This window comes from Panthera tigris, chromosome D1 (genome assembly GCF_018350195.1).
Source record: "Panthera tigris isolate Pti1 chromosome D1, P.tigris_Pti1_mat1.1, whole genome shotgun sequence".
Lineage (NCBI taxonomy): Eukaryota > Metazoa > Chordata > Mammalia > Carnivora > Felidae > Panthera > Panthera tigris.
In genome coordinates this window covers 105,801,856-105,821,372 of record NC_056669.1, presented here as the reverse complement: position 1 = coordinate 105,821,372, position 19,517 = coordinate 105,801,856, and the positions used below count along the sequence as shown (strand labels likewise).

General features: G+C 53.7%; 1 protein-coding gene across 1 annotated transcript; it reads left to right on the top strand.

The window, feature by feature from the left end:
• Positions 1-873: 873 nt before the first annotated feature.
• On the top strand, positions 874-19,496 carry SLC22A8 (solute carrier family 22 member 8). Its single transcript, XM_042959634.1, is given in 16 exon segments — positions 874-883; positions 1,070-1,190; positions 1,192-1,369; positions 1,371-1,442; positions 11,815-11,918; positions 12,462-12,586; positions 12,589-12,621; positions 13,765-13,905; positions 13,908-13,932; positions 16,590-16,713; positions 16,906-17,021; positions 17,951-18,165; positions 18,870-18,910; positions 18,912-18,983; positions 19,107-19,313; positions 19,398-19,496. Coding segments are annotated over 16 exon segments (1,683 nt in total).
• The last annotated feature ends 21 nt before the right edge of the window (positions 19,497-19,517 follow it).

Sequence of the window (19,517 nt, the reverse complement as noted above, 5' to 3'; positions counted from 1 at the left end):
GCCCTGAGCCTTCGGGGGGGGGGGGGGGAAGCTGGGCTTGGTGGGTCCACAGCATTCTTCCTGCCACTACCACTAATTCTCAAAAGAAAGTGAAACATTCGCCTAGGAAACAACTTTCGCCTTATATAAGTCTCCCTGGGGAAGGCTCAAATACAGCTCCTGGGGCTGAGCTGCCCAGCCACAGCAGCTGTCAGACCCTGGGACAGACAAAGGGCTTCAGCCACATTCAACCACCAGCCCCGCGGGAGGGAGCCAGGCCCAGCTACCAAGCGAGGAAGAATGGAGACACCCCCCACCCCCTGCCCCAAGCTCTGGCCACCATAGACCCCTGAGAAGCCTCCAAAGTCAGGTCTTGTTTCCTTACTATGACTGGCCAAGTCCCTTTTCCCTTTGGGACCTGCCTGGGACCTTTCCGTTGCCCCCCTATGGTGGACCCAGCCCCAGGAGGACAGCCAAGAGCCGAGAGGCTCTGGACTTGGGGAGACCTTCCCAGGAAGCAACCTGGGCTCTGCTGACCCTGTGTGTCTGCTCAGGGCGACCAGGAACTTCCCCACCTAACCTCGCTGCCCCCCACCCCCCCGCCACCATCAGGCCCGTGTTGCCAATGTCCACGACCAGGCCCCTTGGCCCCAGCTGTGTGGCCGGCACTGCCCTGTGCATGCAGCATGTGTGACCATGTGGCTGAGCACAGGGATACTCACAGCCACGAACACACACACACACACACACACACACACACACACACACACAAACAGACGCACCCAAGCTCACACAGCTGCGCCTTACACTCCGACCTTGAGACACCCATCCCTACAGACACCCCTGTGCCCACACCTCTGGACACACGCCACACGTGTGGCCCCAGGCCTCTACATGCCCCTGGGTATGTCCTCCTGTAGCCACGTGTAAATCTGTGGACACACCCCCCCGAACCCCACATCCTTACACATTTATACACACACGGTTCCACATGCTTGTGCTCGCACCTGGCACGCCCTCTCCCTGTGCTTCCACACCTACCCACACACCCACACAGAGCCCATACGCACACTTCCCTCTCCCTGGCCAGGCGCCTCGCCGCAGCTCTGGTTCGTGCTGCCCAGCGCCGCGGCCTTCCCCGAGCTCATGGACCACATGGGCAGCAAGGGCCCCTTCCGGTTCCTGAACCTAGTCTTGTTGGCCTCCCCATCCTGGGCCCAGCCAACCAAACCCGCTGCAGACCTTCACAGCGACCACGCCTGCCCACCACTGTTGCCCACCCCCCAACGCCTCCACGGGGCCCTGGGTGCTCCCCAAGGGCCCGGATGGGAAGCCCGAGACCTGCCTCCGTTTCACATATCCGCCCAACGCCAGCCTGCCCAACGACACCCAAGGGGGGCACCGAGCCATGCGTGGACGACTGGGCCTACGACCCCAGCACCACGGACTCCATTGTCACTGAGGCATGTCCACGGGCGACCCTCCTTCCTCCGCCCACAGCGCGCAACCCACACCTGCCATGCTCAGGGACGGGAGAACAGGCGAGGCTCTAGTCAGGGCACTGGGAGGACAGGGCGCTGGGCAGGCAGAGAGGAAGGACCTGGGTGCCGAAGCACGCGAACCAAAAAGTGTCGTTTCTTCACATTCAGAGCGCAAGCGTGTCTCCAACAGGCAGCCCCTTCTGCGGCAGGGACAGCACTAAGGTCTGAGGATACAAAACTGCCCTGTGCCTGCTACCAAAGGGTCCGCAGCCCTGGGGGGTAACATCAGTTCATCAAAGTAGCACCGAAAGAAATTACAACTTCAAAGGATTTAGGGCTGTGACCTCAGACTATGGTCCGGTCCCTTAGGGCTGGGTGTGGGGACCGGGGGACAGGCCCTGGAGAAAGCTTCCCTGAGGAAGTGACTTTGAAGCTAAGAATGTCCAGCAAGAGTTAGCCAGGCAGCGAGGGACGGGAGGAAAATCGCATCTTGTGCAAAGGTCCCAAGATGGGAGGGAGTGTGGAGGAGGGAGCGAACCGTGCGGAAGGTTGAAAATGCCTGAGCAGACCCCCAAATCATCTCATCTGCTCCCAGTTACTGCCATTCATCCAGCCCTTTACTTATTCCCTGAGTCTTCCCCCTGCCACCTGCTGGAATCACAGAGGAAAATCAGGCTCTCGAATGAACTGACGGGCCAGCCGGGAGACCATGGTAGGAAGAAAGGCGGAGGGAGAAACGGGAAACGAGATCCTTTATTGAGGCTCTACAAACAGGCAGGCTTTGCAGGCATTGTGATTTTCACCATGATGTTCTGTTGAAGGTGATTTTTTTTAATGTTTATTTCTTTTTTCGGGGGGCGGGGAGAGGGGCAGAGAGAGAGGGGGACAGAGGAGAGAGCCCCATGCGGGGCTCAAACTCACAATAGGTGAGATCAGGACCTGAGCCCAAGTCCGAGTTACCGGCTGAGCCACCCAGGTGCCCCTTGTTGAAGGTGATTTTTACCTCCTTTTACAGATCAAAACAATGAAAACTCAGAGAAGGGGAGTGAAGGTCCAGTATCACACAACTGGTCAGTTTTAGAACTGGAATTTAAAGCTAACACCCATAAGAGGCACAGGGGGATACATGTTTATGGCAGTTCAAAAGAGGGAGGAACCACAGGATTCTAGGGAGCCTTCCTGGAGGGCATAGCATCTGAACAATGAACAGAGACCAGTGTTTTCATTCTCCCCTCAGGGACCAGGAGCCCCCTCAAGGGCAGGATGTTGCTTTTGCCTCGTTAGGAGAGGTGCATTTCAAAGTCTTTACTCTGAGCCAGTCCTGCTGGAGGCGTGCTGTGTTGGGGGGCGGGGGGGGGATGAGAGAGAGAGAGAGAGAGAGAGTGTGTGTGTGTGTGTGTGTGTGTGTGTGTGTGTGTGTGTGTGTGTCTTGGAATCCCAGGAGACCGCGTTCTAGAGCGGGAAGTATTATAGTGTCTCCAGTTCACGTACAAGGAAACTCATGCGCAGCCTGGTTCCACAACTTTCCCAGGATTGCATACGCTTAGGACCGGGCAGAGGTAGGATTTGAAGCCAAGACTATCTACGTTCATAGTCTGCATAACCGCTTTTCATGTGTTTAATAAATATTTATTTATCTATAAAGCACTTAACTATGTGCCAGGCACTGTTCTAAGCGCTTTATAAATATTAACACCTTTCACCTTGCTGACAACCCTATAAGGTAGTTAGCATTAGAACGGGAGAACTGACGCATGGGGGTTGCGGAGCTTGTTCAAGTTCGCACCACTAGGACGCGGCAGATTCAGGAATCTAAACACCGGCACCTGGCTCCAGAGCTGTGCGCCTACCTGTTACACTTGCCAACTCTCCTATCCCCTGGATTGTATTTCCCCCCTGTCGCCCTTGCTCTTTCTCCCCAGTGCCAAGCTCATGAAATGCATCCAACATTTACTAACAACTACATGCGTGATGTTGAGGACACAGAGTCAAAGTGCACCTGCTCCCTGCTTGCCCTCCAGGAGCCCATCTGTAGTGAGGAGACAGACCCACCCCTCAAGGACCACTGACCGTGACACGCAAGCTCCCTGACGCTGGGATTTCCAGCTGCTTTTGCTGTATCCCCGGCAGCTAGAACAGTGACTGACACAGAGGAGGCATTCTGAGGTATTTGTGGAGTGAGTGGGTATGAGCTCTATGCACTCTGAGTGCTCTGGGAGCTCAGCATAGGGACATCTAATCAGCCCGGAGGGGGGCCCAACTGGAGTTAGCAGTGCCACACTGGGTGTGAGGAAGGAGAGAGTAGGTAAGCAGGTGTGCCCCAGGCCAAAGCACCAGTGGAGTCAAATGCACAGCCACAGGAGCAGGATGAGAACAAAACATCCCTCTGCGAGAGACAGAGGAAGGCTGGAGGGGCGAGCAATGGGGAATGGAGGTCACCAGATATGGGGCTGGAGAAGAGGAGGGCCTGGCTTGGATGCTAGACGAAAGTGTAGCGTCTGTCCCCGGACACTAGGGAGCCATCGAGTGGTGTTGAGCAGGAGAGTGGTACGCTCAGATCACCCTGTAAGAATGGTCACTCTGACTGCAGGGCAGGGAGTGGCTCGTGGAGAGTTTTAGTCCAGGGGCAGACAGACCAGTTAGCAGGTTGACACAGGGATCCAGGGAAAAGCTGATAAACAGAAGGGACCGTTGGAATAGACACCAGAGAGTTTGGGGAGTCAGAATCTGGAGAACTTAGAGACCGAATGGACGTGACGGTGAGAGATGGGGAGGAAGTCAAAGGTACCTCGATACCTGTAAAGAAGTTTCCAGATGTCCGGGTGACTTGCTGTACACCGGGTCCCTGGGAAGTCAGAGAGGAGTGAGAGTCACCATCCACATCCTCCAGGGACACAGAACCTAGCTGGAGAGATGACAGTCCTTCAGGGAGCCATAGATAACAATCATCAATTACTGTGTGCTCACCCCATGCCAGAAGCTTCTAAGAACTTTGCTCACATGCACTCATTTCATCCTTATAACAACGCTGAGGTTCACATCTTTATTGTCCCGTTTTTACAGATGGGGAAACCAAGGGACAGGTCCCACATTTCATAAATGGTGGAGCTGGGAGTCGAACCCCGGGCAGGCAGGCTCCTTAGGACTGCATGAACCCACCCACAATCTCTGTGTCCGCTGTGGCCCCAGGAGGCTGTTGTTCACAGATCCAACTTTCCCCCAGGGTGGGGAAGGTGTTTTTCTAACCCATCTTTACCGGCACCAGGCTAGGCGCATAGTAAGTGCTCAGATACCGCTGAATGAAAGCCATGCCCCGTCAGAGCCTGGCAGGAGTGACTCAGACATTGCTTCCTCCCCAGGGTGCACCTCAGACTCCAGGGAGCCTGGCCAGGAGCAAAGGTTGCAGGTCTTGTACCTGGTCAAGCATCACTTCACCAGTGTGGGCTGGCCAAGTTCCCAGACTCCATTCCAGCACCTGGGGGCATGGGAATCTGCGTCCCAGCAAACGCGGGGTTCACCAGCCCTCAAGGTACCGTACCCTTTTCCGGGTCAGGTGTGGCTCATGCCTGGCTCCCTGAATTCTCAGCTGTGAGAGCCCAGAGAAGGGGTCCCTGCCCAGCCAGGCAAGTGTCAGTGGCCAGACCCAGCCAGACAGTAACACGAACACAGCAATTTTTCTGATTGTGGCAAATTCATGCTCCACCTGCTTGGGGTGGGGTGGAGCGGGATTCAGGTCCCCATGCGGCAGAGGTAAAGCGATGGCTGGGCCTCACCTTACAGGTGGGTCTCCGGAGGGGAGGCAGGGTCTGCAGGTGGCGCCCCGCCCCCACCCCAGCAGCCGGTGGTCAGAAAGGCGGAGCATCTGGCAACCGCCTCAGTCCACGTGACCCTAGTTAGCTTCTGCAAGGGGCCCTTCCCGCAGATGGACAGCATGTGATCGTGAGCGAGGACCCAGCAACAGAGTTCACATCCTCACTCTGCCCTTCACTAGGAATGTCATGAGGCCAGAAGTCTTGGTTTCCTCATCCGTAAAAGGGAGGAAAAGAGCCAAGTGTGACCATTCAAGGAAAGCATTAGCACAGGGCACAGCCCCTGGGGAGCCTTCAGCTAATGTCAGTGGCTGCTGTGGCTGCTGTTGTCACAGTTATGGTGAATAGACATGCCCTGAGGGACGTCTGGGCGGCTCAGTGGGTTAAGCGTCTGACTCTTGATTTTGGCTCAGGTCGTGATTTCAGTTTCGTGAGTTTGAGCCCCGCGTCGGGCTCTGTGCTGACAGTGCCTGTTTGGGATTCTCTCTCTCTCTCTCTCTCTCTCTCTCTCTCTCTCTCTGTCCCTCCCCCACTCATATGCTCTGTCTCTTTCAAAATAAATAAATAAACTTAAAAAAAATAGACATGTCCTGAGAACTAAGAGGGTTGTCCCCACCAGAAGAATAGGGGGACCCCCAGTAACAGGGGAGTCAGCTGTCATGGCTCTTCCCAGCTCACCTGGGCCCTATGGCTTTGTCACACTCCCCAGCTTCCACCTAGCCCTCCTCTCATGGGAACAGCAAGCCTGAATGCAGGTCCCACCTCCACCCCCCAGAGCCAGTGACCTGGGGAGTCAGCTCCCCTCTCCACCTCAGCTGTATAACAGGATAATAAGGAGCTTCCCCCCTCCCCACCCCCAGAGAAGGCACAGATGGTGGGTGACAGTGACGTGAGAGAGCACAGCACAGGGTCCAGGGTCCAGGGAAGTTCCCCTCCCCCTCTGATCCCCTAAGCTTTCCTGGCAGGGGTGACCACACATTCCTTTCTCTGAGTTCAGCAGAGACGAGGCTGGAATTTTTCAGAAAGAGCTTTACTAGGACTCATTCCTCATTAAGAGGAAACAATGGCCTTTCTTTCAAGTCTGGAGAGTGTGGGGAGCATGGATTGAGGGCTCCGGATGGCCCCCAGCCGTAGCCCACAGCTCCCACATCACTGAATCTCAGCCCTGTGGGTGCCCAGCTCTCCCGTCTGAGGGTCCTAAAACCCACCCTGCAGCCCTTAGAGGCCCGAGTTGGCTTGGACGAACAGGCCCTTCCCCCCCAGACCCCTGTGATTCCCCTCTGGGCCTTGAACTTTCCTGTTCTGTGCCTAGGGCCTGAACGACTGACAACATTTCTAGAATAAGGAGATGATGGCAAATACAAAAGCAGGAACACAGAACACGGAGCTGTTACGGAATCCAGCAATAGCGTAACCCGACTAAAGCGGCAGACCCCACGTAGCCCAGCCTATGTCTGGAGTCAAAGTCGAAGGAGCAATAAATCACACTCTCTCAACACCTTGAAGAACAATCAAATCTTCAGCTATAGGTTTTCTTAACAAGGCCTCCTCAAGGGTTTTGCACAGCTCACCACACAGAAGCATGCCAAAAATGTCTCTAAGTATCTTTCCTTTCCCCCCCCCACCCCCAAATTCCAGAATGCCTTTATTTATTTTTTTTCTTTTCAGATTTTTATTTAAATTCTAGTTAGTTAACATACAGTGCAGTGTTGGGTTTCAGGAGTAGAATTCAACGATTCGTCAGTTACATACGCCACCCAGTGCTCATCATTACAAATGCCCTCCTTAATGCCCATCCAGGATGCCTTTAAAAATCGCTCCGATTCTTAGGGCACCTGGGTGGCCCAGTTGGTTAAGTGTCCGACTTCAGCTGGGGTCGTGATCTTGCAGTTCATGAGTTCAAGCCCCGCGTCAGGTTCTGTGCTGACAGAGCCTGGAGCCTGCTTCAGATTCTGTGTCTCCCTCTCTCTCTGCCCCTCTCCCATTCGTGCTGTCTCTCTCAAAAACAAACATCAGAAAACTTTGTGTTTTAATCTCTCCAATTCTCTCTGGTTCTGGTTCTCTCACTGCCATGTTCTTCCACTCCCAGTCTCCCTCCTATCACCACCCACCAAGCCCACAGGTCTTTCAAACATACAAGAAGAATCACACAGTGTGTCTGTTTCCTAGAATTTCTAAAATGGAGACCAGAAGTCCAAAATCAAGGTGCAGGGATGCCCTCTCCCAAGGCTCTAGGAAGGAACACTTTCTTGCCTCTTCCAGTTTCTGGTGGCTGACCGTGATCCTTGGCTTACACATGCGTCACTCCTGTCTCTGCCACCATGGTCACATGATGTTCTCCCTACGTGTCTGTATCTTCTCTTTTTACAAGAACGCCAGTCCTGTTGGGTTAAGGGCCCATACCTACCCCAGTATGACCTCATCTTAACTAATTTTATCTGCCACAATGCTGTTTGTCAAATAAGGTCACATGCTGAGGTACTGGGGTTAGTATTTCAACCTATCTTTTTTTTGTGGGGGGACACAATTCAAACCGTTGTGATCGCATATCTCAGGTCTGAGCCCCGTGGATTTGCACTGACCTGCAGGGCCACATTTTTATCATCCGTTCTGATGAGCTTTATTAGCCACGAAGTCTCTGGGGGCAACTTAGAGTCATTTGAAGTCCAAGATGTTTTTCATAGTTCACCACAAAGCACCTTCTTCTGAGCTTTAAACCTTCATGTTACCATTCCCTAGTTAGTAGACACTTTGCCATAGAGGTTTCTCCAGTCCGATTGTGAAGTTTTTCCAGCTCGTCGTGCTCACACGCGGTTATAGATCCTACGTACACAGCCTAGGCCCTCTCCATCCTGACATACGCCCATTGTGGTGAAGTGAACAGCCTCCCACTAGTATCTGGAGTGCGAACCCCATGACCTCTCATTAGGCATCAGTATGTCTTAACCACTAAGGTGCTCCATTTCTCTGCTCTTTCTGTGGAAGGCTCACTCCTTCAATCCCACGAGCATTTACTGAATGCCAGGCACGGTGCTAGGCAATGGGAGTACCGTCATGAGCAAAACAGACTAGACGTTCTACCCTCATCAAGATGCTGATCTTGGGGCGCCTGGGTGGCTCAGTTGGTTAAGCGGCAGACTTCAGCTCAGGGCATGATCTCGCGGTCCGTGAGTTCGAGCCCCACGTCGGGCTCTGTGCTGACTGCCCGGAGCCTGCTTTGGATTCTGTGTCTCCCTCTCTCTCTGCTCCTCCCCTGCCCATGCTCTGTCTCTCCCTGTCTCTCAAAAATAAACACTAAAAAGTTAAAAAGAAGAAGAAGAAGAAGAAGAAGAAGAAGAAGAAGAAGAAGAAGAAGAAGAAGAAGAAGAAGACCAAGTACAGTGGAGTATATGGGGAGATAGCAGAAAATGAGAGCAGAGAGATAACAGGGATAAATCTGGGAGCAGATTCTGCAGGGATTTGTGGGCCATTTGGAAGGATTTGGACATGTTTCAATCATTTTTTTTAAGTAGGCTCCACACCGAGCATGGAGCCCAGCATGGGGCTTGAACTCATGACCCGGAGATCAAGACCTGAGCTGAGATCAAGAGTAGGATGCTTAACCAACTGAGCCAGGCAGGCGCCCCAGGGCATGTTTTAAACATGACTCAAAGTCCATTTTAGGAATGGTATTTCCTGTAAATTACTTCAATTTTCGGGTAGAAACTAGCTTGTGACAGTTATGCTGATGCCTACAGTGACCACAAGTACCATGGTAGAAACCAAGACTCAGCAGATCTGGTCTCAGTGGAGAAGGGCAGACAGCCTTAAGCTAATCCAAATGGGTCTGACATTGACCCTCTCGTGGTCTAAACAGAATGCTTTCTTTTTTTTTGTTTAATGTTTATGTATTTATTTATTTTGAGAGAGAGAGAGAGAGAGAGAGAGAACACAAGCAGGGGAGGTGCAGAGAGGGAGGGAAAGAGAACCCCAAGCAGGCTCTACACTGTCAGTGCAGAGTCTGATGTGGGGCTCAAACTCAGGCACTGCAAGATCACGACCTGAGCCGAAATCAAGAGTCCGACACTTCACTGACTGAGCCACCCGGGTGCCCCAAGACAGAATGGTTTCTTAAGGCACTAAATAACCTGGAGGTTGGGGGGAGGGGAAATCGAATTTCCATTTTCCACTTCTTGTGGGATGTATTAGGATGGGCTACATTGCCATAACAAAAGAGTCAACCATAATTCAATGGCTTATACCATATAGAAGTGGTTCTTCTTCTCATGCAATGGCTCTGAGCTGGGAATTACAGGTTGGGGGGGGGGGTGGCTCTGCTCCATAGGGTCGTTCAGGGACCCAGAGGGATAGTGGCTTTTGCCATCTTCGACACGCGGCTCCCAGAGTTGCTCTCATGGTCAGGAGACAGGAAGGGAGAAAACACGCAAGTCCAGGCCAAAGATTCTCTCTTAAATGAGATGGAAGTAACAAGCATGTCTTCTTCCACTCACCTTCCATTGTCAAGAACTGCATGGCCCCACTCAACTACTGGGTCACCTGGGAAATGTACTGTTTACTATGGAAGGGGGGTGGGGCAGTGCATGGATTTGGGGGGACAGCAGGTCTTCCCTTTAGATTTTCCTAAAGGAGCTTTCCACAGCATGCCACGAAGTACCAAAAGTCTCTCTAGACACCCACTGGGTGTCTCCTCCTCACACCCCCTCACTTCCTCCTTTACCCTTTTCCCTCCTACGTCACCCACAAGTACTGCACAGGCTCCCTTCTCGGCCAGAAGAACCCGCTGGGTTTGCTGGCCATGCTGGGCCCCGTGGAGACATCCTGCGGACCTGGGGTCTTCGTCCAGGCCCATCCCCCTCACTTCCAGCAGAGGAAAATGGAAAGGGCTCCCTGGGATGTGTGGTTCTTCCCCCACACTATTTCACATCCAAAACATTCTTGTGAGGCATTTTTGGCCAATGACATTCTCCACTTCATTACACAAGTAATTCAGGATAGCTGGACAAAGGGTGCGTGTTGGGGATTAGCAGGAGATTAGCCCAGACAGGTAGGCAGGGGCCAGAGCATGAGGGATTTATAAATCTGTGTTAATAGAGCTTTCTCTTTATCCACGGGGCAGGAGGGAGCCAGTGCGGGCCTTAGGCAAGACAGGAACCTCACTGAGTGGTTTTAGAAAGTCATTCTGGTTAGCAGGGGAAGAATGGTGAGGAGGAACGGAAATCAAAGGCTGCAAGGCCTGTCTGAAGATCAATGCAGTAATCACTTCTGGGCCTCAGCTTCCTCATCTGTAGAACAGGGATGATAATGGCAGTAACGCCCCACCATGAGGTTGTTGTGAGGACTGAAGATGTTAAAACATGGAAAGTGCGTATTTAGGGACGGTGCCTGGTGCATTTTAAGCCCGCCATAAAAACTGGCTGCTATCATTACTCTTGCACTAAGACAGTAGTGGTGGAAATAGAAGATTCCAGGATGGAATGACGGTATAGCGGAGAGGGATGAGGCAAAGGAGGGTTCCCAGCCACTGAGATTGTGACCCGGCATGGAGTGGGTGACAAGTCTCATTGAGGTGACCGTGAGACACCACCCAGGTAGAATTTCCAAGAAGGCAACTGAATCTACTGTCTCGAGGCCAGAAGAGAGGTTGGGCTGAAGATATGGATTGGAGTCTTCCTCATAAAACAGAAATGGAAGCCATAGGAACAGGTGACATTTCCTGGGGAGAGCGGATAAAAAGGAAAATCCAGGAAGAGCCCTGGAGAATCTGGAAGGGGTAGAGAGAAAGGAGCCCACGAGGGGAAGGAGGAGGGGTGAATAGGGTGAGGAAACCAGGTGGAGGGAGGGATCAGCGTTAGCAACATCAAGGGCTTCCAAAGGTCAGGGCACGTCAGGCTACAGAAGGTTCCATTGGGCTTGGTGAAAAATACATCACGGGTGGCTCTGGCGAGCACAGTTCCAGCGGAGTGGTGGGGGCAGAACTGAGATATGGGGACGGGGTGATAGCAAGTATAGCTTCTCATTCAAGAGATTGGGCTTTGAAGGGAAGGTCGAGATGAAGTGGATACGGAGGAGATAGAGTTTCTAAGAAGGAGAGAACTTGAGAGACAGAGACGGAGGATGCGGGACGGAGCACAATGGCAACAATAGAGCGCTGTCCCCATGGAGGAGAGGGAGAGATCTAGGGTGCGGATGAGCACTGACCTTGGGTGTGTAAGGTGAAGCAGAGACAGGCAGGGAGCCACGGGGTGAGGGCAAGCTTGGAGGGGATGAGGGAAGATGTTGAGAACAGACCCGGGTGCGACCGCGACAGCCAAGTAGACTCTAGAAGCTTCCGACAGGCCACACATGCTGGGAGAGAAATTATCATCACACATCATGGGTTAGGGACCCCAAAGCCTAGGCCAGGCTGAAAGCAGAAATAACTCTTGGGATGAGGGGGCCAGGCTCAGGGAAGTCAGGTGTGGGCGGGCGCCGTGGGGCACAGGCTGAGGGGGGCTGGGATGGCTGGTCTGGCCCGAGTCAGGCTGGACCACCTTTCTCTTGTGAAGTGGGACTTCGCGGGCATCTCCAGCAAACTCAAGGAGGTGGCCCAGTCTCTCTTCGTGGCAGGCACAGTTATTGGGGGGATCGTGCCGGGAAATCTATCTGACAAGTGAGACACTGCCTATGGGGACATCCCACCTCAGTCTGACCACCCACACACCCCCGAAGAGCCAAAGAAAGCTGGGGGAGACAGGAATCATGGTCCCTCCCGTGTGACCTCGGGCACGTCCCAAGCCCTTCCAGGCCACAGCCTTCTCTGTGCCCCAAAGCCCTTGCAGCTTGCGTCTCCCCACCTCTTCAGACCCTGGGGGAAACCCTCAAGGTCCTCAGACACCATGTAATGGCTGTGTGGCAGTGGAGAGGGGGCACGTGGACTGTTTGGAGACAAGAAGTCCTTTGACCTCTGTTCAGGCCACCAAGCGGGGGGTAGAGGCGATCACTCATTAACTCAAACATGGAATTGCAAACCTGTCCCCCCAAAATAGCAGTTACCAGTAAGGTTCTGTCTGAAGAGGGAGTTCCATGCCCTGCCTGGCCCTTTGGGAGGGGAGGGGGGAGGGAAGGCATCCAACCCTTTGCCCTGAGACCTGCAGAGTCACTGTCTCAGCTAGCTCGCCTTGCCTCGGCTAACTCAGCCCTTGCTCTCCTTGAGCTACCGGTTTGGCCACAAACTGACCCTGACCAGCAGCTACCTGCTGCTGGTGGCCAGTGGTTCCTGTGCAGCCTTCAGCCCCAACCTCCACGTCGACATGATCTTCAGCTTCCTGAGTGGCTGCAGCACACAGGCATGGCCCTGAGCCCCGTTATCTTGAGTGAGCCACACGGGAAGGGGGAACAGGTGTTGGGGGGGTGGGCCCAGCCCGAAGCCAAGAGAGTGGAGTCTGGGCCGGGCTCAACACAGGCTCCCTATGACCTTGGTCAAGTAAGGTGCTGCTCCTCCCAGGATCTCAGAGCCCCCACCCCCACCCCACCCCCAGCATGACAACAACAGCAACTATCAATACGGAGGACTCCCCCTGGGCCTGACACTCTGGCAGGCACCTGACCCATTCAGTCCACGCCCACAAGTAGGTGACACTGTTGTCCTAATTTTATAGATAAGGACATTGAGGCAAAACAGGGGAAGTCATTTGCCTCTGGAGAGGCAGTTGAGGGTGTGGGCTCGGGGGAGCGCCTGGCTGGCTCAGCAGGAGAGCCTGCAACTCTTGATCTCAAAGTCGTAAGTTCGAGCCTCACGTTGGGTGTAGAGATTACTTAAAAAAAAAAAAAAAAATTTTTTTAAAGGCGGGGGGGGCACCTGGGTGGCTCAGTCGGTTAAGCGTCCAACTTTAGCTCAGATCATCATCTCGTGGTTTGTGGGTTTGAGCCCTATGCTGGGCTCTGTGCTGACAGCTCAGAGCCTGGAGTCTGCTTCGGATTCTGTGTCTCTCTCTCTCTCTGCTCCTCCCTGGCTCGTTCGTTCTCTCTCTCTTTCTCTCTCTCAAAAATGAATAAACATTTACAAAATTAAAGAAAAAAAAAGAAGAGTGTGATCTTAGAAGTCAGACAAACCTAAGTTTGAGTCCTGCCTTCTTTTTTCTTTTTAATGTTTATTTGTGAGAGAGAGAGGCAGCGTATGAGCAGAGGAGGGGCAGAGAGAGAGAGGGAGACACAGAATCCGAAGCAGGCTCCAGGCTCTGCGCTGTCAGCACAGAGCCTGGCACGGGGCTCGAACCCACGAACCTCGAGATATGACCTGAGCTGAAGTCGGACGCTTAACTGACTGGGCCACCAGTGCCCCGAGTCCTGCCTTCTTGAGCCTCAGTCACAGCATCTGTAAAATCGGAGGGATGAACCCTTAGGATCAGAGTCAGATCAAGCAGCTGATAGGGGGTGGGCAGGAGCTGGTGCCCCTTCACAGGGAGGTGCCCAAGGCCCAGCAGGATTCTAATCTGGTCCGTGGGATCCTCCTGCAGGTGTCGAGCGTGTGTCCATCCAGACGCGGGCCATCATATCAACTTTACTTGGTTACTTCTATACCAGCGGTCCGTTCTTTCTGACGGATCTTGCCTATGCCATCCGCCAGTGGCTCTGGCTACAGTCAACCGTGTCCATTCCTTCTTCGCCTTCTTCCTGTCGTCATGGTATGTGGCCCCCACCTCTTCATCTCCTTCTTTATGCCTGCCAGGGCCAAACAGAGGGAGCCCACGCTTGACCAAGCCGGCTGACTCTGTCCCAGGACACCCCTGTCCCAGAGTCAGGAAGGGCATTCCAGGGAGGAGGAGGAGGAATTAATGCACAAAGGCATGCTGCATGGGCTGGTGTCTGGAGGGCATCCAGGGGCTGCCTGCGGTGGAGGAAGGGGGTACGTTGAGATGGACGGTATGGTGCCAGGCCATAGAGGGCACAGAAAGAAGAGTAGCCTCAACTTCGTGTGAGGGACAGAGAATGCCTCTAGACATGTTTGTGGTGCAGAAAGTCCTGACCAAGCTCCTGTGTGTGATACAACAGCACACAAGGACCAACCCAAGTGGGAGGGGATGAGTGACCGAGGGGACATGACCGTGTGGGCGAGAGGAGCCTCAGGGACAAGTCTGAGAGGCATTTTGAAGGAAAAAATCCACAGAGTTGGGGACCGTCTTGGACTTGGGGTTTTACGGATTCTTTTATGGAAAGGAAAGCTTAAACCTGGGACCCGGGAGAATTGGGGTGTCTGGGTCAGAGACGCCAAAGAGGTCAAGAGCTCACTATCAGTAAGTCAAACCTAAGAACACGTTGAAGACAGGAACTGAGTCTCCGACATGCAGTTGGGGCCAAAGAACAGGAAATGATGAATGAGTTCAGGAAAAGAGATGACATCTTGGAGCGACCCTTTATTGAGCACTTACTGCGTGCAAGGCCCTGTTCTAGGCATCGCCCTATGTCATCCCGATCCTCACGGCATCTCTGTGTGAAGGAGATGTGACTGTCCTGTTTTACAGATGAGGAAACTGAGGCTCAGAGAAGTGAAGCAATCCCCTAGGGTTACACAAAAAGACACAGAACTGATATGGGTTTCCATTTGAAAATGAGAATAGAATCTCCTGGAGGGGGCGGGACAATCTTGCGGAAAGAGAGGGGTGGGCAGAGGGTCCAGGGCGGTGCCAGGGCATGTCCACAGCCTGGGATGGGAGCAGAGAAGGAGCAGAGAGTAGGGGAGGCAAAATAAGGGCAGATGGTCAGCAGGATACGGTCGAGAGTTCAGGCCTCCTCGCTCTGTGACTTGGGGCAAGCCTCACCCACTCTGAGCCTCAAGATTTTCCTAGGCAAACTGGAGATAATAATGCCTGTCACCCAGGGTTACGTGGGCCTGGTTCACAGGAAGGCTCACTGATTGGAGGCCACGGTTACTATTCTCGGGGCGAGGAGAATGGAGTCTAGGTCCTGGCTGTGGTGTTTGGGAGAAGGACTTTGCTCAGAGCAGAGCCATGGAGGCCGCCGGGGCAGAAACAAGACAGGGTAGTACTGAGCCCGAGAGGCCACCGCTGTCAGCTGGGCCAATGGTCTGAGGCAGGTTGATCAGTATCTGCTCCCCCAGGACCTTGCTGGAGCCGGATCCTAGGTGCCTGTGGAGGCCACAACCACAGCTGATCCCACCTCAGACCAGACTTTTTTTTTTTTGCAGGGGGAGCCAGGGGGCGGGTGGTGGCAGAAGGAGAAGGAGAGAGAGAATCTTAAGCGGGCTCCACGCCGGGCGCCACGATTGTGAGATCATGGCCCGAGTCGAAATCAAGAGTCGGACACTTAACCGACCGAGCCACCCAGGCGTCCCCAGGCCAGACTTTAAAAAAAAAAAAATTATGTTTTTATTTTACTTTGAGAGAGAGACAGAGTGTGAGTCGGGGAGGGGCAGAGAGAGAGGGAGACACAGAATCCGAAGCAGGATTCAGGCTTCAAGCTGTCGGCACAGAGCCCGATGTGGGGCTTGAACTGACGGACTGTGAGATCATGACCTGAGCCAAAGCCGGAGGCCCAACCGACTGAGCCACCCAGGTGCCTCCCCCTGAGACCAGATGTTTTTAAAACATCATTCCTCACATCTCCCCACACCTCTGCCTCCGCTCGTCTTCTCTTACTGACACTCAGGGTCTGCTCAGTGCAAACCAACCCCCAAAAGTACAGCCCGGAGGTGGGGACAGTGAGGTTGTCTGCCCACCTGCCAATCTCAAGACCCCATGCGGTGCTCATGCTACAGCAGAATCCCTCCTTTGCAGGCAGAATCCAAGGGTCCTCAAATCCATTTCCTAGGCTCCCACCCTACCCTGAGGCACCTTCCCAAGCTGCCCCAGGACTGTCTCCCTGCCCCCTTCTTCACCCTGGAATGCGGCCCAGAGAAGAACAGGGAGGTGGATGTCCAGGACCCTCCAGCTGTCTAGCCTTGAACATGCTGTCCCTTCCCCGGGACCCACCTGCCTTGGCCTAGGCCCAAGGATCGTGGCTAAGGAAAACACCCAGCAATAACAAGTGGCCCAGGTAGGGGGGCAGAGGAAAGGCTCTTCTGGAAGGGGGAAAAGAGAATCCCAGAATTTGTGCTGGCTGCAGGCAGTCCAGGTGCAAAGCTTGGCCAAGTTTAAATTCCATGAAATCTGCAGCGAAACAGCTTGGGTTTCTGGACCTCCTACCCCTTGGCCCTGGCTGTTGATGTTTTTCCAGTGCCTAAAAAAAAAAAAAAAAAAAAGAAAGAAAGAAAAGGAAAAGAAAAAGAAAAAGAAAAAGCTTCTGGCATGGGGGGGAGCCACTGTGAGTTGATTCTGGAACCCAGGTGGATACCAGAGTCTGTACGTTGGATGGTCCTGTCTGGAAAGTTCTCAAAGGCTCTGAAAATACTCTGGCAGGTTGCTGCCCTCAATGGCAAGAAGGAAGAGGAAGAAAAACTCACCGTGGAGGTGAGAACCGAGAGGGATTATGGCATGGAGCAGGAACCCTCCTTTGCCTCTGTTTCCCTGCTCACGAGCTAACATCACATTGAATGTCCCAAGCAAACTTCTCTAGAGGCACCAGGTCTGCACCTCCCTCTCTCCTTCCTCCTCCCCACCAGCTGGTCACTAATGGCACCCTTCCCTTACCTCTTCCCCAAGGAGCTCAAACGCAGCCTGCAGAAGGAGATCTCCTTGGCCAAGGCCAAGTACAGCGTAGCTGACCTCTTCCGGACACCCGACCTGTGCCGTGTGACCTTCTGTCTTTCCCTGGCTTGGTAACCCACCACCCGTCCCTACCCACACCCTAGCACCTCTGCCAAACAAGGGTAATGAACAAGGCCTGTGGTGGCTTCACCTAAGGGGAAGGCCCAGGAGTCCAGAGACCCCCTTCCCTGGCTGCCCCAGCCCAGCCCCAACCCTGGAAATCTGCTCATGTCCCTGTCACACACCCAGGTCCAGCCATCAGGGTCTGCCTCCCTGTTGGGTCACGCCCACCCCGTCCACAAGGCAAATTCTCCAAACCCCTTCACGGCTCACAGCTCACATCGTGCCATGGCAATTTCCCCATTCTATGCCTCTCTGTCACTGCCTTCACCAGTCCAGCTCTGCCCTCTGGGACCCCACAGAGCAAGACTGGCCACCAGAGCTTGAAGACAGAAATCATATTTCTCCTTAGTCTTCTCTTTCTGTCTGACGATCTGTGGCTCCTTCAAAGCCCTTTCTGTGACCTGGCTCTGAGGCCCTTCTCCATCCCTACATGAATAGGGTCCAATTTGTCCAGGAACTTCAAAGGGGATGCCATGAGCCCCAGAGGGAAAGGGGAGGCATCGGACCCATGTGCACAGCTTGACTCTCACCTCTCCCATTCTAGATGTTAAACGCTTACCCGACGAAGGGAAGATCATTTACTACCTCCTTTGGTCTCCCAGAGTCCTGCCAGTCCTGATATTCTCTGGAGGCAATTATGGGACATCTTTGCCACCACACCCTAGATCACACCCACGTCAGGCATAACCAATCAATCCTGGCGCTGAGCCCAGGCAGAATCCCAGAGAGCTCAAAACAGCACTCAATCAGCCCTTACCAATCAGCTGCAGTTGGGATAAGAAACGAAACCGTTCGTCATCCTGGTGACCCAATGACCAGTGGGGGGAGAGACCCCTGTCTGGCTGCTGGTGCCAATCCATCCCTCTCTGCCCCTCAGGTTTTCTACTGGTTTTGCCTACTACAGTTTGGCTATGAGTGTGGCAGAATTTGGAGTCAACCTCTACTTCCTCCAGCTCATCTTTGGTGGGGTTGACTTCCCGGCCAAGTTCATCCACTTCCTCTCCATAAACCATCTGGGCCAACACAGCACCCTGGCCAGTGGTCTACTCCTGGCAGGAGGGTGCATCCTGGCTCTCATCTTTTTGCCCTCGGGTGAGAAGCTGGAGCTACTTCAGAACCCTCTGAAAGAGGGCCAGCATGTCAGTGGACGACACGGGCTGCCACGGGCTGGGAAGTGGGGTGCCAGGGACTCCAAATCTGCAGACTCTACCTCTAAATCTCTGTGTTACCTTAACCAGGTCCCTGCACTCTCTGGGGCTCAGGTCTCCCATCTAGAAAATAACTCAGTTGGGCTAGATGATATCGAAGCTCCTTTCTAGATCTGACTCAAACTGGGTAAAGTGTGGCGGTGTCTGGACAGTACGAGGAATTGCTCAGGGATCTGGCAAGCCCTCATCGCTACAGAGGACAAGCTGGCATGGGAAAACAACAGGGTTCAGTGCTCAGGGAAGCCCCCATCACCTACTCCACTGCGACCTTGGAAAAGCCACTTCTATATAGATGTTTGTGTGTTGATACGCCCATATCCTTCCAAAGGAACTTGAGATATTTTAGGACAAGAATATATACAACAAAATATGGGAGGAGGGAACCAGAGCCGGGGAAAAACACAAAGGCGGCAAGACAGCCTGTAAAGCACTAGAAATAGCCGAGGGACCATTACTCAGCTTTATATTTAGACCTGAGCTTTCCAGCAGCCAAAGCAAAAAGGGAGACAAAGTCGGCTGAAGAGTGAGAACACTCAGCACTCAGGTGCTCCTGAGTCCGAGGCCCATCACATTTTCTTCCGTCTGCAGACTCGCCGACCCTGAGGACAGCCCTGGCTGTGTTTGGGAAGGGGATGCTTGTCCAGCTCCTTCAGCTGCCTCTTCCTCTATTCGAGCGAGCCGTACCCCACGGTCATTCGGTAGGTGCAGGGCTTGGGGCTGGCCGAGCCAAAAGATACAGGGTCAGGTGGGATCGCAGCATCCTCTAGCCCCCTGCCCAGGGGCCCCACACACAGGCTGCCAATCCCTACTCTGAACTCTCCCCAGCAAACAGGCATGAGCATTGGCAACTTGGGGACCCACATGGGAAGCATGATGGCCCCGCTGGTGAAGATCACAGGGGAGTGGCAGCCCTTCATCCCCAAAGTCATATTTGGGACCATCACCTTCCTGGGAGGCAGGGCTGCCCTCTTCCTGCCTGAGACCCTCAATCAGCCCTTGCCAGAGACTATTGAAGACGTGGAAAGCTGGTCAGTCCCTTGCTTCTGGTCCTCCTGGAACTCCTAGCTGGGGAAGCAGGTCCAGACCGGGGGCTTTTCCTGAGATCTCTTTCCCTAGGTCCTGGTGGCAAAGGAACCAAAGCGGGAACCAGAAATGGAAAAAACATCCCAGAGGATCCCTCTGGACCAGGCCTGGACCCCAGCTGAGGGCAACTGAGCCCCCCTTTCCCTGACCTCC